We start from the raw sequence: 19,894 nt of genomic DNA, 5'->3' as shown, positions 1-19,894 counted from the left end.
GAAGGCCTGTTAGTTGATGTTGGAGTATGTATAGTGTAAAGTCCGATCAACAAGTAATAAGTCTTCCATACTCCAAGCCTCTGGAGCTATCGATATCATATGGAAAAGTAGGTAGGAATGGGTGACTTTTATCGTTCTTCCTTGTGAAATGCAACACATGCCGATTTTTCGCAAGGAAGTACGGAGAACAAGGGTGCTGATCGCTCCTTCCCAATCAAAGCTTATTTTCATAGAGAAGGCGCGATCATCAACGTACAGATCGCTCCTTCCCCATCAAATATCTTCCGTCGTACCTTCCGAATCGAGATTGATATTTGTGTTCGTAAGGAAGGTGCGAACGGCCATGGTATGGGTTGCTCTTTCCTCATACTAGAAATTCCGCTCCTTCCTGTTATGGTATGCCCCAAAGAGTATTTAATCGAAGGGGATGGGCCGCAGACTCGAGTTTCCGCCCATCCGTTTCCGCATTTCTGCCCCAGCAGCAACAGCACTCGGAACCTTGATTCCACAGCAATCGCCAAAGTAATCTGTATGTTTGCTATGATCGTGCACGTTGCCATCACCGTGCTCATGATCGTGTCCATCGTCCTCGTCTACCAGTTCACCCATACCCGTCTCCGCGGGAAGCAAACTTCCAAACAGGAAGTGCTGCATAATGGGCAGCTTACCGAGAACTTCATTGACGAACATCTTCTTCATCCCGCTCTCGATCTTGATCCAGTTCTTGGCCCCAGAGATATCATCCAGCATGGGACTGTGCCACCGAAGACCCTTCACCGTCTTGACACTGTCGACCCACCGCACCTGGTCAAGATAGAGGTATCGATCGCCCTCCTCATCCAAGATGGCAGTATTGTGAATGGCCAAGGGCGTAATATATGGGTGCCCAACAAGCTGCGCCGCACCAAACAGGAATGGCAGGAAGTGATAGTCGTCTAAACCCCAGACACCATGCGAGCCGGCGGGCTCGAGATAATATGTGGACTGAACATCCCGCATGAGGTGCATGTAGCGGACATATACGTGGAATACGACAGCCTCAAAATCCGCCCTTGTAAATATACCCAGCTGTCGCAGACAGAGCAGCCACATCATGAAATTCAGCTCGTGCCCCGAGCCATAGTCAAGTCTGTCCCGCGATCCTAGGGAGTGAATCAGGTATGTAGATATCTCTTCAATGGCCGTTTCGTCGTTTATTCCCAGGATATCTCGGTGCCATGCTGTGCTTTGAGTGGCAACATCATCGAATAAGTCGCGGAAAGCGGGGTTACCAAATCGAGAGCCGCCTTGATCGATAGATGGATTTTTCTCGACGAGAGTCCGGACATTATCGACTATTGAAAGGATCTTGGAGATATTGGGTGACGAGGTGTTTGTTTCTGCAGAGGAAGCGGCGCGGCCCCGTACTGAGTCGGAGAGGCCGAAGATGAAGGCGAGAACGAGGGTATAGGTTGGGGACGATCGGAATGTCTCAAGATCTCGCCTCGTGAGAATTCGACGGACAGGGTGAGAGTATTTGTTGAGGGATAGGTCTGGTAGATCCGGTAGCTGAGGGGTGACCGGAGCTGGATCTCTGGAACTTCCAGACTTCCCCTGTTTTGCGGCTCTGAGTTGTGATAACTTCTGTGAGAGGTCTATCTTCGGCTTTGGGGAGAGTTCTGCATTTGACGCCATGATGCGATCTCGAAAGGCTGCTGGCTTTGTTGAACGAAAAGTTAAGCAACGGTCAAGAAGAGGGTCAGGAATGATGTCAAATTGGCCGGCTGGGGACCATGTTCGCCTCCCATTACGGTTAGCGTGATTATTCTTATCGATATCCAACGCCGAAGGCCTCTACAGCCCAAGTACATGCCAATATGCTTTATTCTGGTCTGCCCGAGAGGAGATATCCAAACGGAGGGTAGAGAGTACTCAGTAATATGCAAGTCATAAAGTTTGGTGCGTATTCCAAGTTTGCTTATCATCTGCCTCCCTGGAGCCAGGTCACATGACCTACTTAAAGCAGCGCCGCAGCCACACCTATTCCGTCACTTTCTCGCTCTTCAACAAGTTACAACTGTAACAATATCGAAGTCACCTCGAAATCCCGCACTCAGTCAGGTAGTAGGCGACCTACCCACTTGGTTTGCTACCATGGATGCCTACTCATCCGGCGGCGGCGGAAAGCTCAAACTGAAAGGCTCAAAAGTGAGCGACGGCCGAGTCAAGAAAAAGAAGAGCAAGAAGAGCTCGTCAGCTTCGACCCCTGGTACCGAAAAGGAGAAGGACAGAGACGTCTCCGCGGACCTCGCATCACAGCAAGAAGCCGCTGAGAGCCGGTCGATGTCGAGGGAGGGGTCATCAGCCGGGCGTGATGACGATGAGGACCAGAGCCACCGTGAAAGTTCCGCGACTCCGGCTGTGAAGACGGAGGCTGAGAGGCGGCATGAGGAGATGAGGAAGAAACGGGTATGTTGCATGCATGTTTTCTTTTGCTTCCGCTCTCTTTGCTCTACGCCTTCTAGACCTTTGTCTACCACTGGTTATGGAGAAGGGGAACGTACTTTTGTTGCTTTTTGTTCCAGCATTTGCTTTTTAATATTGTTGGATTATCCCTGGGCTGTTTCTCAACCGTCAACTTCCAGAAATGGCGACGGGCATTGCTAATGCGCGTACAGCTGCAAGAACGTCTGAAGCGTGATGGAGTCAAGACTCATAAGGAGCGAGTGGAGGAGTTGAATAAGTACCTGAGCCGGCTGAGTGAACATCACGATATGTATGCATTTCTCACTCTCATAGTCTGCTACTTAAGCGCCGAGTGGCTAATGAATCATGAACAGGCCGAAGATTGGTCCAGGCTAAGGGCCGAGAGCCCAAGAATGGGTTTCTGAAATCTTGCTTCAAGGACGGCGTCTGCTTCATTTTTCGGTGTCAATTGTCAACTGCCTTATGTACTTACCCATCCGGGGAACCAGGCAACAAGTCCCTACCTAAGTGAGCACTGGCGCTGCTGGGATGGTGCTGGCTACGTTCTGCACGCTTACTGGCTCGAGCAACAGGTTGCTCCTGGCTACCTCCACGGCCACGCTTTAGCTGTCCTACGTTGTTTTACAGAGGAGAAACGAATGATAGGTCAATAATATGCAGTGTATATACTCATATCCGCTTGGCTATGTGACACGCCAATGGACACGATGAATCGCCCAAAATGAGACCAAGACCTCTACCGCGAGGGGAAGAAAAGGTGGTAGTCAGTCGAGTAGTCGCCGATCGCAAGACGTCGAGGGCTACCGCGATTCTCCAGGCCATGCAATAATAGGAAGAAACCAAAGACAAACTCCACACAGGTCTAACGCCGCGCATGTAATGCGGGAAGAAATGAATAACGTAGATGAATACCCAGCCCATAAATGAAGATGCTCAACAGCGACAAATAAGCCAGAAGAAAGAGGCCACGAGGCGAATTGTATGGAGTGAAGCGGTCAACCGCCGACAATCGGAAGATCGTGCCATTTCGGCGGAGAGCGAACAAAAGGGGCAACAAAAGGTGCTCTCATACACCCTTGATGACCTGAGTTCGCTCACTGTTGAGCTTGTCCGCATTCCGGGCGTGGGATTCCTTCTTGCAATCCTCGAGCCCAGTGCACGAGTGGGCTTCAAGCATGCGGTGCTTGGAGCAGTAGTGGCCGCTGCAAAAGGTGCAGTCACCAACAATGCGCTGGGCGGCTTCCTTGCACTCCTTGAGGTTGCAGCGAGGCTTACGGGGAGCCATGTTGTGTGGTGGCGAGAGAACGTAAGAGGCGCGGATGGAGAAGGATAAGGAGACGTGCCGAAGTCGGACCGGGAGTCTGATTCACGGTTTGAAACGGTTGGTGAGAGGTTGTAAGTTGCTTGTCGGAAGCCTAATTTCCGGAATGAACCGTCAAAGAAGCGGTAATTGCGGTTGAGAGGTCAAGAGTGTTGAGAGGGTGATGATGACGTGGTAAAGTACTAGAGGATCGGTCACAAGGGTGAGTTGGGGATGCGAAGGAGATAAGGAGAGGTAGATAAGGACGGAGGTATGAAGACGGAGTTGGGCCTATGTACGGGAGGCAGCGGTATATATAGGAGGCAGACTAGGCCGAGATTCTGGAACGGTCAAAGGCAAACCAAAGTTCGGAAGTGAAAGAAGAAGGACAAAGACTGGTTGAGAAGGAGAAGAAGGGGTCAGCGCAGAGGCGAAAGCAGCGCAAAGTCAATTTATACGGAATCGCCTCATGGACAGCCTGGCTGACTCAAAAAGGGATCGCCGCAGTCGGGACGTTACCAAAGGAGTATCTCACGACTACTCCGGTATAATTAGCACTAGTATGAGGCGAGGTGGAGCCCTGGAAGCTTCCAGGAAGCGTTGCAACTTGGGTATGCCGAAATATTCGCTGCTTTATTAATCATCCTGACCCAGATTTCATTGTTCTTTGCACTGACTCAAGGCTCATTTCATTATTACCTATCCTGACCCCAGCTGACGACGGGTGGTGCTCAGTGATTATGTCTCCCATAGGTGTCAGTTGGACGCCCATTCTTATGGCGTCATGCTCAACCACCACAACTCTCAATGTCGCCATTGCTGGGAGGGTGTAGAGCTTCAACAGAAGAAATTGGAAATAAGTACAGGTTGACTCCCCTTGAACAAGATTTCCAACCCTACCGCTGCACGACCTTGCCAATCAACCAATGCACGCCATCTCAGCAATCCAGGTACTGGGCGAGGTTAGCGTCTGTGCATTCTGGTCTAAACTGGCCCCCTGCTCGTCAGTCCATTAGCCCAGCTCTAGGGAAAAAAAATCAGGATAGGAACAGGTGACTGACTCCTGGCTCAACAAAATCTTAATTCTCTGACTGGGAGAGAATCACATGAGTCGGGCCGATCTCAGCTGCCGTTTCTGCAATTCCTTCAGTCACAACAAAATGTCTCGTACTTTACTCACGGGGACTTTGGAAGGTAGTAGTTTTCGAGAACAACTGTCCAACGTGGACGGATCAAGTGGTACGGAGCCCTCGTACCTTTATACAACATTCGCAGCTACAACCTTGGAACCCGCACGATGGATAGACTGCCAGATGGTCGTGGCAGTCGCACACCACCAGCCCAAGCACAGGATGCAGATCCGTCCATGGCTGGTGCGTCTGTGCTGGCTGCAGGCGAGCGGATCCAGTTCCCGGCAGCAACAATGGCTGTCCCAACAGGGACAACTTCGAAGCTCCCCGTATCTCATGATAGGTACTAAACCCCCTCATCTTGGGCATGTATGCTTGACACCTGGGCAGTTCACCGCCGCTGTGACTCCATCGATAGCTTCAGTAGCGTACGCACCCTTACTCCAACTACATTTTAGTGTCTGTCGAAGACGAACCGTAGGAAATTCCCTCGTCTCGGACGATAACCTTCCGGCCGTTATGATCGATATCGGTATCAAACTATGAATCCCCAACGCGGCGAAAGTCCGGGAATTCGAAGGGGCCGGCCTGGGCAGCCACTGGGTCTGCAGTGGCCATGGCCACTTGCCAGCTAACCGAATGGTCAAGCCTCAATTCCAGTGGCAACATGCAGCAACAATGGTTAACCAACTCATCGGCGTGAGGAGCCGGAGACCAGAGGGACTTAACTCGGCTTTTCTTCAGGCCCCATCCGTACAGTTGAGTTCTGATCCACAACGTCTGCAGCCGTGCGGAGAAGAGCGGGGAAGCGAATTCCTGCATCCACTCACTCTTGAATTTTGACTTTGTATTGCATCTGCAACGCTGGACAGTTCGGGAGCGATTATTTGACTAAATTGGGCGAAGCGCTGATATCTCGAGGCTCTTGTCCTCTCTGGAATTTATTGGAGATGACGAGTCCACTACCCAAGGTTTGATAAAGATGGATTTATGTCGAGTCCTGAGTTCTAAGCACAGATGACCTGCAGCAAGGGAGAGCCGGAGATCGCTGGATACCGCAGGAAAATTCAAAATAGCTTTGTGAGAGATTTCTTACCTTGACGAAGTATCCGCGCCAAATAACGAGATGCGAAAAAAAAGCAAGCATCCACGTCAGAAAATAAAATGAAACGCCTTTTCCTCTGAATACACCAAGCCGTTCTCAGGGTCGTAAAATAAATAAGAAAAGATAAGAACCGTGAGCTCCAAGAATACAGCCTTTAGACTCCAAGTTCCTTATCTTTCCCTGCATCAGGGTCCAGGTAGTCTTCTCTCTCTGCCGCTTCATACTCCCCAATTAAGTCCGTGACCACAGCTCGCGCCTCGTCGAACTCGTCAAGACCATCCTGGAAAGGCGCCTCTTTCTTGTACTGCTCCAGGAATGCATTGCGCTTTCGAAGACGGTCGTACTGTTGGATGATTCGCTTGAACAGAGTGGCAACAGATGTGTGGTTCGCCAGCATCAGTCCGCTGACTCTATGTGTGTTCTGGATGTACGGCGACTTCTTTGTTAGAGCCACCTGGATGCTCGCAGGACCCCAGGGTATAAACGATGCCAGGCGTCGTTCGCGGATACGGAGCAGTGACTTGTGCACATCGGTCGGATCTGCTTCGCCCTGAATAATGTTGAGGATACTGATGTAGCAGCTCGATTTGCTAGGGTTAATCGAAACCATTCGGTTCTTCGGCTGCAAAAGACGACGCATAACATCGAGTACAGTTGTCTTCCGGACAGTCTTCGCCTGTTCGATATTATCTCCGGTAAATGGCGTGTACGAGGTGAGTAGGAAATGGCTGCGGGGGGTGGGGATGAGTGAGGCAATGATTCCGACAAGATCGTTGTGCATGTAGCCGGGGTATCGAAGGGTAGTGGTGGAGGCGGACATGACGGTAGAAACCTGCAGAGTGTCAGTCGGATGCCTCTCCAATGCTGTTTGATAGGATTGGTATGTACAAGTTGGTTCGTTTGCTGGAATGAAGGGTTTTGGACATGAAGTCGGTCTGCGACAATTCGTGAGAGAGCTCCGTTATCCAGGACCACCTGTACCATGATTTAGTTGTGCGCGATAGTTTCGAGGCATATGTGCGGACTTACAACAGAATCGGCATTCTGGGTCAGACGTCGCATAGCAAGAAGACTGTTATAAGGATTCACGACGACATCCGCAGCCTGCGTATCCGGGAAAACAGAATATGTCTGAATCAACTTCTTCGGAAACCGGTCGTTCATGCGTTCCAGAATAAAACTTCCCAATCCCGAGCCGGTACCTCCGGCGATCGAGTGTAGCAACATGAACCCCTATCAAAGTCAGTATCATTCCCATCATATCTAATTTCCAAAGCTCGGCAACTTTACCTCCAGCGAGTCACTTCCGTCCGCTTCTCGGTCGATCATATCGAAGACCTCCTCCTGGACAACCTCACCAGCCGCATAACCAGCACCCCAGTTGTTTCCGGCACCAATGCCCTGCTGTCCGATAAAGAAATTCTCTGGGTTGTAAATGTTTTTGTAGGGACCGGATTGAATGCTATGGAGAACCTGATTGAGACGCTTCAGCTAATTGCCCGCAAAGCTCCCCCAGATGAGTATCGTACCCTCGGTTCTAAGTCTAACAAGATCGCTCGGGGAATATATCGGGTATCGTCACTCTAATAAAGGGCGGATTAGCATTTTCTACAAGACCGCGGGCTTCAAGAGGGAATATTCGGTTACCTGGTAGAAGAAAACATCCTTGCGATCACCACCCTCTGTCGCGAACTCCTCCAAATTTCCATCTTGACTTATTCCATGCTCCATGCATAGCTGTTGCCAGAATTGACTTCCAACTGCAGATAAGCTCCGTCAGTATTAGACTGCATGCTGGTGTCGAATAGCCCAAAGTTTTGAATGGTGATGAGGGTTTGCTCGGTCGGGAGGCTTTGTGACGAAGGTCCGTACCATTGTTGCCGCATTGGCCAGCTTGTATTGTGATAATTTCCCTATATGAAAGGTCAGAATCAGAGAGAATGTGATAAGCTAATTGCGCATAGCGCTGGAAAGCTGCGGCATACCTAGGCATCTTTTTGGCTGACTTCGGGGAAGGTGGTCGTCAACGCGTCGCGCGTTTCACTTGGTTTGATTTAACTCGGTGTCGGCCTCAGGCCGCAGGAAAATGACGCAGGAGCTTAAATTGCAATTACCTTTCTCAAGCAAACATGGTAAATTTTGCTGCTTGAATCGCTACAAATAGTAAACATCAATTTGAAAGCGCCAGCACCAATTCTTCGAGGCCTTGTCATATCAAAAGGCGCAGAATGGACCAATGTAGTCTCTTTCAATTGTCGACCCCAGCACCATTCTACCAAGATCATTCCTGAATGCCACCACGGATGGATTATCGACCTTGGGATTTTATTGGGGCGATTTGATGGCCTCTTTAAACCTATCTTACTCCCATCACCATGCACTTAGCAAATCAGTTCACAGAAGCCAGGAGGTCCCTTCAGAAACCAGCTTTGCAAGCAGTCACAAGCATCCCAGCACCAGCAACAACACCGTCAACAATTTTCACGCGGCTGCCCTGTTTCCTGCCGTATGCCTTGACGCATCCTTCTCTCACTGCTTCCTCCATGCCGGCCATACCGGCGCAGCCCATACAGATTGCCGTGACAGGGCGCGGGGTTCCTCTGATCAATATTTCGGTAGCCTCAATGATCCTGCGCCGCACCTCTTCAGGAGGGGTGGTATGTAGTTCAACGGCAGTGAGTCCTGTGGTTTCGACCCCAGCAAAGCGTCCCAGGGATGATGTATGGTCACCCGAGTTGACGAGCATATCCGAGACAGCGTTCGTGAGCTCAGTCTTCCAGATGCTACCGGTCGTGACGATGCCAAATGCATCCTTTGCTTGCGATTTGCCGAAGCCACCATCCCAAGTCAGCTGGAAAGAGCTAACAAATGATAGGGACGCCACTATGCTCCCTTCAAAGATTCCCGTCACATACTTCTTCCTGACGTTTGCTGCTGAACCAAGTTCTAGTATTGCTGCATCTTCAAGCTTCTCAATAGCTTCGCGAATCATTCCAACGAGAGGGTGTGCGGAATAACAGGCGACGAGAAACGCATCGTACTTCGAGACTAGCGGCTCCACAAATTGTCTGCAGTGAAGGGCTGACAGGACCGAATCTTCTCCAGAGTTTATGCTGGGCACGCCGTGAATGACTCGGCCATCTGGAAGGGTGACGATCTCGTTTTCAGGAGCTGTAAAGTAATCGAAGTGGACGTCGGAATATCCAAGGTTCTCCAAGATCGGGACTAGCGCACTTGTCATATGCGTTGATGTGTTTGGATTGATGATCAATATCGAGAATCGCGGGCCACTCAGGCTAGCCATGGCGGATGTTGGATGGTTTGGCGCCGGTATCGCACTTGGTGACGACGATTGAGGAGGGGTTTGAGGAGCGAAGAAGAATGATGGAGGAGCAGCAAACCGTCACTGCGCGTGACACCGGAGTCGCCTCTTCAGCAGCAGCTGGATCCGCATCTTTCCAGAACACTAGTAACTGTCGGTTGACTGAGCTCTTGTCAACTTCTCAATCATTCAAAATTAACGCCAGAAAGATTAAGAAAGCCGATTTTTGCCTGTTGTACCACACCAGTTTATCTGAGAATGACGCGATTCGATGTGGGGTAAATGCTTGATAATCGGCTTTTGAGGTACTTACCTCCACCATGACCTCGAACGCTTTGACTCTCTGGCGAGCACCCCTCCTTGGTTTCTCCAAATCCAAGCTTATCGGTAGCTCGACTCAATCTACCTTGGTATCTAGGTGAGCCTCACTTGCCTGGAAGGTCCCTATTATGTCCAGTACTAAGCTAAGAATACCTCCAGTGTACCCCGCAGTCTAGAAGCGCCCGCAAGATGCCTCTCATTGCTCAAAACCCTCTACCGAGGACAATCCTTGGGTTGATGACCTTTGGACCGGACGTATCAACTGGAGCACGAATCACCTCGCTCGACGAATTCAACAAGCACTTGGACTACTTTCAACAACAAGGGTTCAACGAAATTGATACTGCCCGGATTTACGTTGGTGGAAAGCAGGAAGCTTGGACAAGAGAAGCAAAGTGGAAAGAGCGAGGGTTAACTTTGGCGACAAAGTGGTACCCCAAGACACCCGGTGACCATAAAGGCGATGTCATTCGCAAGAATCTTGAGCTCTCTCTTAGTGAGCTCGAGACGGACCAGGTCGATATCTTCTATCTGCACGCACCAGATCGGTCCATTCCTTTTGCCGAGACGCTGGAAGCTGTCAATGAGCTGCATAAGGAGGGAAAGTTTGTGCAACTGGGCCTGAGCAATTTCGCGGCGTTCGAGGTTGCAGAGATAGTTACACTGTGCAATGAGAGAGGCTGGGTGCGACCGACTATTTTCCAGGCAATGTACAACGCTATTAGTGAGTCAAGCCTACCTCGCTCAAAATCAAAGTACCATACTGACTTTCCATATGAAAGCTCGCTCGATCGAAACCGAACTGATTCCTGTATGCAAGCGTTATGGCATTGACATCGTCATCTACAACCCCCTTGCTGGTGGTATCTTCTCAGGCAAATACAAGACAAAGGACGTCCCCGCAGAGGGCCGATTCAGCGACAATGCCAACAATGGCGCTATGTACCGCAAACGCTATTTCAGAGATGCCACCTTTGATGCTTTGGCCGTCATTGAGCCTGTCGTTGAGAAACACGGCCTGACCCTACCCGAAACCGCCATCCGATGGGTCCACCACCACTCAAAGCTCAATATCAAAGACGGCCGAGATGGAATCATTATCGGCGTCAGCAACTTTTCTCAATTGGAAAGCAACCTTAGAGACGTTCAAAAGGGACCTCTTCCAGAGGAAGTGGTGGACGCTCTGGACAAGGCATGGCTGATTACGAAGCCGACAGCTCCTGACTACTGGCATCTTGAACTCAAATATACCTACGACACTCAGGAAGCCCTATTCAAGCCGAAATCCAAAGCATAGAGGGATAGCGCTGAGATAATACCCAATTTTCACCTGGCTATTCTCACATATTTTAGGGTGATACATATTGAAATTCAAAACACATCTGTTCCAACTCTCAAATTGCGTTTGTTGCATATATGTACTTGTGCTGAGTGAGGCATTTGGCCAGGCAAACGTCCAAGTAATAAAGGACAAGTTTGTGGGGCGTCACGTGTAAGGGGGCGTCATCCGGCCCACCAGTGCAAAGGCTATGCCGGAGTTAGTAATGGACCGTCACAGGACAGGCACCGAGTGGCAGTGGCACTCCGATCTCCATCTTTCATTCCCCATGTCTTCAATCCTGTTGCGTTGTCCATTTCAACTTCCTCTAGCCGGCTTGACTGTATTCCGACAGAGCGCAACCACGCTGTGACAGATCTGCTGACTCAATGGAGATCTATGCGACATAACTTGTGCTTTACTTTTGGCCCTCCGTTGACCTGAGCGCCCGCATTCCGACAGCCTTTCGTCCTTTCAATGTGAACCTGCTTTTAATCAACAAGGACAGGAAAACCGCTCCTTACACCCTTCGCTCTCGTTTCTTTCTCGATACTCTACTAGGAGCCCGGTACACACGGTATACGGGAGCTCCGCGCACGCAACAGCCACTCAACAAATCGGAGTGGAAGATACGAAGCAGGTTCTCGACTTCCTGTCATTTGAACGACCCGACTTCATGGCTGGTACTGGCATACACCGACCTATGGATGGTCGATCTCAACAACCGTTGCTCGAAGGTGAGCAGCCAGGTCGGCTGTCAGCGGGAGGTTTTGAGTATGGTGACGCAGAAGGCAGGCCTATGCTTCACCACTCGAGACGGTCTACAATGCGGAGCAAAAGTCCGGATGCTCTGGCAAAGCAGCAGACCCGCCAGAAATATGTCATAGCTTCCGGATTCTTGTTGTTAAGCTTGGCAAGTTTTGTGATCCAGACCGAAACCGCTGTATACATTCAGCATGATTTAGGCTGGGACAAACCATACTGCATGCTGTAAGCCTGGGAAAAGTAGCTCTCGAAGCGCGATCGCTAACACCTCTTTGTGCTTAGGTACCTCACCCACGGCTCTTGGTCCTTGCTCTGGCCGACACAGCTCCTGATACTACGGCTACAAAAACGAAAGCTTTCTTGGGAAGCATTCTGGCGGCGCCATGTCAATCTACTCTGGACAACAGGTCAAATGGTGGAATCTCAAGATGTACGCCTCGCATCGCATGATCCCCGCAGGTCGCCGGTTCCTTACCTACTCAAGATGACGGCCTTTGTGACGAGTGCCCTTACGGTAGCCGGCGGCTCGTGGTATGTCGCGGTCAACATGACAACGCCCAGCGACTTGACGGCAATCTACAACTGCTCTGCATTCTTTGCCTATGCATTCTCGATTCCGCTACTCAAGGACAAACTGCGAGCCGACAAGGTCTTTTCTGTCGCCGTGGCTATTATAGGAGTCCTGATTGTCGCATATGGAGACAGAGGCGACAAGAACACCACCGACGGAGAAGCCAAGAATGAGGGGCAGGCTAGGCTTCTGGGGAATATCATTATCGGCATCGGCAGCGTGCTATATGGCCTGTATGAGGTGCTGTACAAGAGGTTTGCCTGTCCTCCAGAAGGGACGAGCGCTGGGCGAAGTATGATCTTCGCAAACACATTTGGTAGTCTTATTGGGTCTTTCACTTTACTTGTCCTTTGGATTCCGCTTCCAATTCTCCACGTCCTCGGCCTCGAAGAGTTTCGATGGCCGACAGGAGAAGCTGCATGGATGCTTATGATATCAGTCCTTGCCAATGCTAGTAAGTTACCCCAAGCTACGCAAGCCATCCGGCATCATCGGCCCCTCGTAATGGAAAGCCCTTATATCCCGCCCCTTGCCCTTTCGCTGTAAAGTGCTAAAAGTCAATCAACCAATCGCTGACCATGCGCCTTCTTCCCCTCTGCAACAGCCTTTTCCGGATCCTTCTTGGTCCTCATCTCCCTAACATCGCCGGTTCTCTCATCTGTGGCTGCCTTGCTCACCATCTTCCTTGTTGCCATTGTCGACTGGTTCCGAACCGGCCAGCCGCTTTCCATGGCCTCTATAATTGGCGGACTTTTGATCATCGCCGCTTTTTTCCTGCTTAGTTGGAGTACCTATCGTGAGATGAACGAAGAGCGAAAAAAGAATATCGAGCAAGACGACGTCGAATCCGATAGCGATGAATAGACACACCTGATACAAAACCTCGCCAGACCAGGACACGCATTCTTTCGCCCTTATACACATTTCTTTATTTTTCTTTCTTTCGACACGGTTTGGTTACATATCCCTGGCATCATATTGTTTGTTCAACCATTGGCATATCGGGGCATTTTCTGGATATACCTGCCAGGCGTTTCGGAAAGTGCACTGGGCTGGAACTGGTCTACTTCATCGTTATGGGGAGCCGTGTTTATACATTTCTACACCTTTTCACCTCTACAACGGCTTTACACACTGGTACATTGGATAATCAATAGAACATCAATCATGTGGAATACAGCTCCACAACCCAACGGCTTGCTAAGGAACTTGATTTACGAATCATTTCGCCTCATTCACTTATCTATCATAAGTAGCTACACGACTCACTGATATCAGGACGCAGCCAGGGAACTGCTATATGTATATGGACAAGAAAGGAAGGCAAGGGAATTCGGGATCCACAGAGGAGAGCGGTTCGAGGGAGTCTCCATTTAATAGAGTTGACGAAGGTACGGTCGAGAGAAACAAGACGGCAAAGAAGGAGAGGGCGCTGACAAGTTCAAAGAAATTCGAGGAATACAAGGAACTCGTTCTATCTTGGGCCGAGTTTGGCGAGAGCACGAGCGCCCTGTTCCTGCCATTCTTGCTTGGTGACCCACATGTCTTCTTTGTCTGCGATCTGTCACGCCAAGTGGTAAGTACATGTCTGAAGAACGGCCCGGGGTTTGTGGGGTAACGTACCAGGTTGGCGAGGACAGCACCTCCCAGGAAGACCATGTGTCTTCGTCGAGGCGGGTCTTCGATGCGGACCTTGAATTTCTATAGATCAAATCAGTATGATTTGCGACGGATGACGTAGAGCTCCAAAAACGTACGCTTAGTCTTTCCGGGTCGTTCTTGAGGACCCGGGTCAGCCACAGTTGCTTCAGTTCCTTCTCCAGTCGTGTAGGGAGACCAGGGTACATGCTGCTTCCTCCACTGAGCACGACGGCCTTGTATAAACTCGAGCGCACATCCACATCTGTACCCTGAATAGTGTTGAAGAGCAATTCGGCGACACCGGGCTGGTCGACATCCACCAAGTGTGGTTGGAAGAGGCATTCGGGGGCTTCGAATCGCTCGCTGCCGACTCGAATAACGCGACCATCGGGAAGAGTGTAAGACTCGACTAGTACTGTTGTGTCTTCGGAGAGCTTTCTGTCCAGTTCGAGATCGCAAGATACGTAGCACAGCTTCTCCTTGATCTGGCGCACGGTCTCGAAGTCGGCTGTACGGTTGAGGGCATAGCCGCGGCGGAGGAGAAGGGCGATTAGGTTCCGAGTGACATCGCGACCGGCGACATCCAGTCGGCGAATGTGGTGGTTAAGCACGGTGGATTCGTAAACGGGGATGATGTGGGTGACACCGTCACCGGAGTCGACAACAACTCCGGAACTAAGACCTGAATCACGGTGAATCAGCACAGACTTTAGGATTCCGAGATGGTTATCGCATACCTTGAGCATACAGCGCAAGGACAGCCTGGATTGCAACATAAACGCCTCCGAAATTGTATTGTTCCAACATGACCTCAGCCATCTGCTCGCGGTTCTTCAGCGGGTTCATGGGCGGTTCGGTGAGGAGGATTTTGCGGCCAGTAGGGTCGATCTTCATCTTATCGTAGAAGGTGTAGTTCCATAGGTGTTGCATGTCGTCCCATTTCTTCACGATACCATTCTCCATCTACCCGCGGCAAGCTGGATTAACATACCTCATCTCTGGAAATCCGGGGAGCGGGGTGCCCGCGATCAAGCCTCGGACACAGCACGTAGGCAAGGGAAGTGATATACATACAGGATAGCTGATTTGGAGCATCGATCTGGCGGCAGCTGCTTCATCTCCGCACATGATATCCTTGACGACAATGTCGCCAGCCTGTTCCTCCGTTCGCAAGATTGGCCGCCCCACTATCGAAGGGAACTGGTGCTCTGGGAAGTTCTGTCGGAGGGAAGTAAATTGAGAATGAAGCTCTTGAGTATGGTAGGGAGAGGCCGGGTAGTCAGGGTGCGTACCTGCGCAGCATATCCGACCTTCAGGAAACCAGTTCCTCCGTCGAGCACTGGCGGGTTGTTAGTGACGCTGCCTTGGGACAGGCATACACAGCAACAAGAAATGGGGGAATAAGCTTACCAATGGGCATGTCCGCCATGGTGAATAAATATGAGTGAGACTTCAAAGTAGTTTAATCAATTGTAGAGTGAAGGCCAAATGAGGTCATGAATATGAGGTCCAGCCGTGGGGAGAGCTGGTGATTATGAGGGGAAGCGAGCAGGAGTTCCAGGTCGGCGGTGCTCGTCGCGTTGCTGACTGACGCTACTGTGTGCCTTAGTGCCTAAGGAATCGACCACGCCAGGCAACATTAATTGGTTGATTGGATACTACTTCAAGCATTAGTTATAGAAATAGTGTATAAAAAGAACGAAGAGGGGTTATTTCCCTGTCAATTTACTCCATATTCTGTGCTGTTTTCGGACACCTCGGATAAATGGTTCTCGACCGAGATCGGTTCTCTGATAGTAGGAAGGCTATCTATCTACTCTAATACACTTCCCACCACCATCTTTCCGATACAACAACATTTGGCCCAATTGACCGAATATACGGAAAAAACACAATGACTCGAATCGGCTGGGTACGTCTTGGCATAAAGCTTATAAACCTCGTGCTAACATTTCTCACAGTACGGCCTAGGGTCCATGGGCCTCGCAATGGCGACCAATCTGCAAAAACACCTAGCAACAAAGAGCACGTTGAGTAGTCTCCTTTACTCGAACCGAACTATGACCCGTGGTGATCCCCTCAAAGCACTCGGCGCCACTCCCGAGACGAGCTTCTCGGAACTGGTCTCGCAGTGTGGGATTATTTTTACCATGGTATTCCCAACCAATTGGTTCTAGCTCGATCTCATAAACCATTGTACTAAGGAGAATAGGTCTCCAACGACACTGTCCTCCAAAACCTCATAACAAGCGTCACAGACTCAAATCAGTCCCTCAAGGACAAGATCTTCGTCGACTGCTCAACCGTTCACCCAGAGACCGTGGGCCTGACCGTGGCGAAACTAAAAGAGAAGCAAGCTGATTTCCTCGCCGCACCTGTCTTTGGCGGCAACCCTATTGCTGTGGACGGGAAGCTTGTCTTTGCGATTGCGGGACCGAAGCGCGCGTCTGATGTTGTTAAGCCCCTGATTCAAGATGTCATGGGGCGCAAGGTGATTGAGTGTGGAGAGGATGCGAGGAAGTCTGCGCTTCTAAAGATTGCCGGGTGAGTGTATACTCCTTTTATCTCTTGTCGCCTGAGGGCGAGTTCCTGTTGACTAAGGACGTTTCGTCGAATAGCAATATCATAACCGTCAATTTGATGGAAGCCGTGGGCGAAGCTCAGGTCTTTGCTGAGAAGGCGGGTCTCGGAACAGGCGCTATGGAGGAGCTCATCGGGGAGGCCTTTGGTCCTGTTGCAGGGGGATACTCGAAACGGTACGCCATTGCCTCTTACCCTCAAATGCATCAACCTGCGCTTGGAATAATTATCCTAACGTTCAATGCAGCCTAACAACTGGAGCATACGCACCTCCACTGGAGTCCCGACCCGGCTTTGGTGTCTCGCTAGCCATCAAGGACGCAAATCACGCATTTGCCATAGCCAAAGAGAGCAGCGTTGATCTTCCTGGACTGAGGGTTGCGACTGAGAACATGGTTGCTGCTCGTGAATACGGCGGAGAGTGTCTAGACAGCAGCTCGATGTATGGGATTCTTCGGCAGAAGGCCGGGCTGAAGTTTTGGAACCAGAAGAGTCGGCAGGAGTAGGATGCACCCATGTGAATTAGATTTGTATAATTTTTTTTTGGGTCTTATTGAGACAGTATGCTAGCTACTATCGGTCTATCCATTATATCAGGTATTTCAGCAAAGAAAGGGCCAAAATTGTGGTTAGGGCGAATAGGTCCTCCCTAATGAGTAAATAGGAAATATCTTTGGTAAAGATTCAGTGTAGGGATAGCTCTTGTGATGGAAATCTTCCTCCCACATCGCATCCAGTGCCTTGAGTAAGAACTTGTAAGTATCAGACAATATTCCTAAACGCCAAGGAAAGAAACACTACCCGTCGTTGCTTTTGCATAGATTTATCAAGCCCAATTGGGGAAGTGTCGATTCGCTGAGCAACATAGCTCGAAGGTATATCGAATAGTGCAATAATACCGTCCATTGGTCATAGATTGTACAGTGGCGCTGCTCACGATGCGGGCTTGATCTTGGTTGTATCAACCAGTTGCGGAAAGGCTTCGGCGAATGCGGGCCCGAGGGTCCAATTATTTATATCGGAGAAATGTCTCTCAAACACAGGGTTGATTATCAGCTCGTCGGTATCTCCGGCTGATAAGAGACAATCCGTTGCTTCATATGGCCAATTGAGCGAAAGTGTACTGGTGAATGGGATGAACCAATTCTCAAATGGGTATTCGTGATAAGACATGACGAGGCGATCACGCATTCGTGGCCACGGAAGGTAATCAATCCATGCAGGATGCGGTGTGAGTAGTTGCGAGGGCCGTGGAGTCAACCAGTCAGGTAGCCGGTGATAATTATCAGCAGTAGGGTATATCTGCCACCGCATCAAGAGGAACATGCCATATAAAACTGCGACCTGCTCAGGAAGACCGGCGATGTCGGGAAAGGTGCGAAGGATGTCGGTAAACACTTTGGAAAGGGGGTGCGAATAGACGCTTCTCTCCGGATTGAGCAAGGAGGAGACACTGGGATACGCTGGCCCAACCAGCTTCTGTTTCGATACTCCTTTGGCGGCTTCTCGTTGTCGGTTATGGAGAAAGTCGAGCAAAATGGCATCTAGCGTACAGGTCGGAGCAATGTTACGGACCGGGGTCATGTAGGCAGGTATTGACTGGTCTGTTAGACTACCAAGCGATGGAGGTGTGTTATAGTTCGGTGAGATGTTTGCCTGTGATCTGCCAGCCTCTGACGGACGGCGAAAGCCTTCCATCTTGGGCACTTGCTGCGTCGGTTCTAATAGGAAATTGAAGCCCATCCTCTCGTCTCCCCCAAAGTCGAGTCCATGAAGCAAATTTTGCCGTTGATAGTCGAATGCAACTCGCAGAGAGGCGTGATTACCACTTGAACTATCCCTCCGAGACCCTAAGGTCGGTGCTGACTGCGTCGATGAGGGTGTTTCCACGCTCGCGATGGACTCTGTATAGGAATGCTCGACAGTCGCTGATCTATGTGCATTAGGAGCGTAGGGGTGGTTCTCCAAGGACGGAGAGGCGGAGGGTAGAAGAGCAGCTGGTCGAATGTGAGCAGGAGCTGTTGCGTGTGAGTCTGGCCATGTTAGAAGCTATTCCAACAACTTGAACGAAGTGAAGAAGGCCACATCCGAGCTAGTATAGATAGACTCACTATATGCATCCTGTTTCCCTAGCAGTGGCTGTATGACATCCACAATAGCTCTTAAGCCATGTCGCAGCTCCTTGTTCTCGGAAATGATAGCTTCATTTTGCTTTAGCGCCGTCTGAAGATCCAGGAATGGCTTTTGCGACGAGAGCTCGCGAACCCTCTGTTCCAAAGTCTCAATATGCGCTTTTGTCCTCTCGCGAATCGCTCTCTGGGCTTGGCGATCGTTGGCTCGTTTCTTCGCTAACTGATCTGGGGTGAGGTTGGCGACGCCGCGAGCGGAAGTACTGTTCAGCTTGCGTTTTCGGCCCGCGGCTGTCGTGGCCGGACTCGGGCTATTATTGAAATTGTTCTCATCAGGTAGGGCGGATAGAGAATCGATAGTCGCGGCTGAGACCACCCCAAGTGGCGTGGGAGAGCCCTCGAGCTTCACGGAGTCTGAGTCATTTGGTGGTGCTGTCGCATTCACGATCGGCGGACGTTGGATCGCTGGGAGGGAGGAATTCGAGAGGTCGAGAGCCGAAGAGGGCGCCACATCAGAAAGGGGAGGTAGGCGGGTGGCCATTGCCTCCTCGCGGTAGGTTATCGGATCGTTATGGCCATTCAATTTCACAAGCACGAGGGTGAAGGTTCTTTTGGGTGGTGGACTCGGAAGTGTCCACGAGCGGGATCTCCTTGATCAGCGGAGCAGGATAAGCGGCATTGGGAAGCTTGGTTTCGGAGTAGTTTCTATTCAAAATGAAGACGGAGAAGGCTCCCAGACATCAATACAGGGAATCGAGCAAACGGAGAGGAGACGGTAGAGATACGGAACAATGGTGGGCTGAGGAGAGGAGACGCAAGCTCGGGGAAAGGATGACGATACGATTCGATTGCTGAATCCGACTCTCGACCCTTCGAGAGGCGATTTTTTTGGGCGATTCCGGGGCTGAGTGGCTTTTCAGCTCGACTACAACGGTAACCACCCAGATCTCCGGAAGAGATACTGTCCTAGCTATGCCTGCGCCCGTGAGAAAATACGTTGTTCTCTCAGTCTCATCCGTTTGCTCCCTGCCGCCGAGATAATGCCCTTGGGATCTCCGTTCGAAAGATTTGCCCAGGGGATACTCTCGGCTCCTCCACTCAAAGTACATTAGATGCTTTATGTAGTATACAGTCGCGCGACTGTACGAGATGTTTAAACGACGATATAGATATGTTGAATTGCTGATCAGAGAGCGGATCTAGAACCCAATTCTTTACAAAGGTCCATATTGGCACGTGCAATTCC

At 50.5% G+C, this 19,894-nt stretch overlaps 10 protein-coding genes across 10 annotated transcripts; 5 read left to right on the top strand and 5 right to left on the bottom strand.

Annotated features, from left to right (window-relative positions):
* Positions 1-393: 393 nt before the first annotated feature.
* Positions 394-1,922, bottom strand: BJX68DRAFT_40212 (serine/threonine-protein phosphatase 2A activator). Its single transcript, XM_071049116.1, has one exon. The coding sequence runs from the start codon at positions 1,672-1,674 to the stop codon at positions 415-417; it is 1,260 nt and encodes a 419-aa protein (XP_070901325.1). The 5' UTR covers positions 1,675-1,922; the 3' UTR covers positions 394-414.
* Positions 1,901-3,175, top strand: BJX68DRAFT_232948 (uncharacterized protein). The gene is made up of 3 exons (XM_071039561.1): positions 1,901-2,448; positions 2,658-2,755; positions 2,820-3,175. The coding sequence occupies exons 1-3, from the start codon at positions 2,134-2,136 to the stop codon at positions 2,839-2,841; spliced, it is 435 nt and encodes a 144-aa protein (XP_070901324.1). The 5' UTR covers positions 1,901-2,133; the 3' UTR covers positions 2,842-3,175.
* BJX68DRAFT_232946 (AN1-type zinc finger protein) lies at positions 3,106-4,153 on the bottom strand. Its single transcript, XM_071039560.1, has one exon. It carries the CDS (start codon positions 3,749-3,751, stop codon positions 3,533-3,535), a length of 219 nt encoding a protein of 72 aa, XP_070901323.1. The 5' UTR covers positions 3,752-4,153; the 3' UTR covers positions 3,106-3,532.
* Positions 4,154-4,728: 575 nt separating this feature from the next.
* On the top strand, positions 4,729-5,663 carry BJX68DRAFT_40327 (uncharacterized protein). Its single transcript, XM_071049118.1, has one exon. The coding sequence runs from the start codon at positions 4,873-4,875 to the stop codon at positions 5,440-5,442; it is 570 nt and encodes a 189-aa protein (XP_070901322.1). The 5' UTR covers positions 4,729-4,872; the 3' UTR covers positions 5,443-5,663.
* A 492-nt stretch (positions 5,664-6,155) lies between these two features.
* BJX68DRAFT_254106 (tubulin-domain-containing protein) lies at positions 6,156-9,305 on the bottom strand (the record flags this gene model as incomplete). The annotated part of the gene is made up of 7 exons (XM_071042840.1): positions 6,156-6,833; positions 6,890-6,976; positions 7,031-7,234; positions 7,292-7,474; positions 7,531-7,584; positions 7,649-7,761; positions 8,558-9,305. The coding sequence occupies 7 exons, from the start codon at positions 9,303-9,305 to the stop codon at positions 6,156-6,158; spliced, it is 2,067 nt and encodes a 688-aa protein (XP_070901321.1).
* A 213-nt stretch (positions 9,306-9,518) lies between these two features.
* BJX68DRAFT_232938 (aldo/keto reductase family protein) lies at positions 9,519-11,058 on the top strand. The gene is made up of 3 exons (XM_071039559.1): positions 9,519-9,741; positions 9,804-10,368; positions 10,427-11,058. The coding sequence occupies exons 2-3, from the start codon at positions 9,834-9,836 to the stop codon at positions 10,939-10,941; spliced, it is 1,050 nt and encodes a 349-aa protein (XP_070901320.1). The 5' UTR covers positions 9,519-9,741; positions 9,804-9,833; the 3' UTR covers positions 10,942-11,058.
* Positions 11,059-11,522: 464 nt separating this feature from the next.
* On the top strand, positions 11,523-13,479 carry BJX68DRAFT_40141 (DMT family transporter). The gene is made up of 4 exons (XM_071049115.1): positions 11,523-11,952; positions 12,010-12,157; positions 12,212-12,752; positions 12,903-13,479. The coding sequence occupies exons 1-4, from the start codon at positions 11,639-11,641 to the stop codon at positions 13,160-13,162; spliced, it is 1,263 nt and encodes a 420-aa protein (XP_070901319.1). The 5' UTR covers positions 11,523-11,638; the 3' UTR covers positions 13,163-13,479.
* A 16-nt stretch (positions 13,480-13,495) lies between these two features.
* BJX68DRAFT_232930 (actin-related protein 2) lies at positions 13,496-15,544 on the bottom strand. Its single transcript, XM_071039558.1, has 7 exons — positions 15,350-15,544; positions 15,232-15,278; positions 15,014-15,157; positions 14,677-14,902; positions 14,056-14,621; positions 13,922-13,999; positions 13,496-13,859 (listed from the first exon to the last, which is right to left on the bottom strand). Exons 1-7 carry the CDS (start codon positions 15,366-15,368, stop codon positions 13,773-13,775), a joined length of 1,167 nt encoding a protein of 388 aa, XP_070901318.1. The 5' UTR covers positions 15,369-15,544; the 3' UTR covers positions 13,496-13,772.
* An 87-nt stretch (positions 15,545-15,631) lies between these two features.
* Positions 15,632-17,239, top strand: BJX68DRAFT_40094 (NAD(P)-dependent oxidoreductase). The gene is made up of 5 exons (XM_071049114.1): positions 15,632-15,851; positions 15,901-16,092; positions 16,152-16,483; positions 16,558-16,695; positions 16,767-17,239. The coding sequence occupies exons 1-5, from the start codon at positions 15,834-15,836 to the stop codon at positions 17,023-17,025; spliced, it is 939 nt and encodes a 312-aa protein (XP_070901317.1). The 5' UTR covers positions 15,632-15,833; the 3' UTR covers positions 17,026-17,239.
* Positions 17,065-19,288, bottom strand: BJX68DRAFT_40081 (bZIP transcription factor). The gene is made up of 3 exons (XM_071049112.1): positions 18,631-19,288; positions 17,321-18,552; positions 17,065-17,271 (listed from the first exon to the last, which is right to left on the bottom strand). The coding sequence occupies exons 1-2, from the start codon at positions 19,187-19,189 to the stop codon at positions 17,453-17,455; spliced, it is 1,659 nt and encodes a 552-aa protein (XP_070901316.1). The 5' UTR covers positions 19,190-19,288; the 3' UTR covers positions 17,065-17,271; positions 17,321-17,452.
* Between the last annotated feature and the right edge of the window lie 606 nt (positions 19,289-19,894).

Source organism: Aspergillus pseudodeflectus (assembly GCF_044049435.1).
Source record: "Aspergillus pseudodeflectus strain CBS 756.74 chromosome Unknown BJX68scaffold_12, whole genome shotgun sequence".
Lineage (NCBI taxonomy): Eukaryota > Fungi > Ascomycota > Eurotiomycetes > Eurotiales > Aspergillaceae > Aspergillus > Aspergillus pseudodeflectus.
This window is presented reverse-complemented; position numbering and strand designations above follow the sequence as displayed.

What these genes read in the sequence shown, in the direction of transcription:
- BJX68DRAFT_40094 (XM_071049114.1), top strand. An exon ending in GTGGGATTATTTTTACCATG is followed by an intron (nt 16,093 to 16,151) that starts GTATTCCCAACC and finishes TAAGGAGAATAG; the next exon opens with GTCTCCAACGACACTGTCCT. An exon ending in GCAGGGGGATACTCGAAACG is followed by an intron (nt 16,696 to 16,766) that starts GTACGCCATTGC and finishes CGTTCAATGCAG; the next exon opens with CCTAACAACTGGAGCATACG.
- BJX68DRAFT_232948 (XM_071039561.1), top strand. Translation starts at nt 2,134, where the DNA reads ATGGATGCCTACTCATCCGGCGGCGGCGGAAAGCTCAAACTGAAAGGC. An exon ending in AGGAGATGAGGAAGAAACGG is followed by an intron (nt 2,449 to 2,657) that starts GTATGTTGCATG and finishes ATGCGCGTACAG; the next exon opens with CTGCAAGAACGTCTGAAGCG. An exon ending in CTGAGTGAACATCACGATAT is followed by an intron (nt 2,756 to 2,819) that starts GTATGCATTTCT and finishes AATCATGAACAG; the next exon opens with GCCGAAGATTGGTCCAGGCT.
- BJX68DRAFT_232946 (XM_071039560.1), bottom strand. Translation starts at nt 3,751, where the DNA reads ATGGCTCCCCGTAAGCCTCGCTGCAACCTCAAGGAGTGCAAGGAAGCC.
- BJX68DRAFT_232930 (XM_071039558.1), bottom strand. An exon ending in AGGTCGGATATGCTGCGCAG is followed by an intron (nt 15,158 to 15,231) that starts GTACGCACCCTG and finishes TCCCTCCGACAG; the next exon opens with AACTTCCCAGAGCACCAGTT. An exon ending in CCTTGCGCTGTATGCTCAAG is followed by an intron (nt 14,622 to 14,676) that starts GTATGCGATAAC and finishes ACCGTGATTCAG; the next exon opens with GTCTTAGTTCCGGAGTTGTT.
- BJX68DRAFT_40327 (XM_071049118.1), top strand. Translation starts at nt 4,873, where the DNA reads ATGAGTCGGGCCGATCTCAGCTGCCGTTTCTGCAATTCCTTCAGTCAC.
- BJX68DRAFT_40212 (XM_071049116.1), bottom strand. Translation starts at nt 1,674, where the DNA reads ATGGCGTCAAATGCAGAACTCTCCCCAAAGCCGAAGATAGACCTCTCA.
- BJX68DRAFT_40141 (XM_071049115.1), top strand. Translation starts at nt 11,639, where the DNA reads ATGGCTGGTACTGGCATACACCGACCTATGGATGGTCGATCTCAACAA. An exon ending in GACAAACCATACTGCATGCT is followed by an intron (nt 11,953 to 12,009) that starts GTAAGCCTGGGA and finishes CTTTGTGCTTAG; the next exon opens with GTACCTCACCCACGGCTCTT. An exon ending in AAATGGTGGAATCTCAAGAT is followed by an intron (nt 12,158 to 12,211) that starts GTACGCCTCGCA and finishes TACCTACTCAAG; the next exon opens with ATGACGGCCTTTGTGACGAG.
- BJX68DRAFT_232938 (XM_071039559.1), top strand. Translation starts at nt 9,834, where the DNA reads ATGCCTCTCATTGCTCAAAACCCTCTACCGAGGACAATCCTTGGGTTG. An exon ending in GGCAATGTACAACGCTATTA is followed by an intron (nt 10,369 to 10,426) that starts GTGAGTCAAGCC and finishes TCCATATGAAAG; the next exon opens with CTCGCTCGATCGAAACCGAA.
- BJX68DRAFT_40081 (XM_071049112.1), bottom strand. Translation starts at nt 19,189, where the DNA reads ATGGCCACCCGCCTACCTCCCCTTTCTGATGTGGCGCCCTCTTCGGCT. An exon ending in AGGGAAACAGGATGCATATA is followed by an intron (nt 18,553 to 18,630) that starts GTGAGTCTATCT and finishes TAACATGGCCAG; the next exon opens with ACTCACACGCAACAGCTCCT.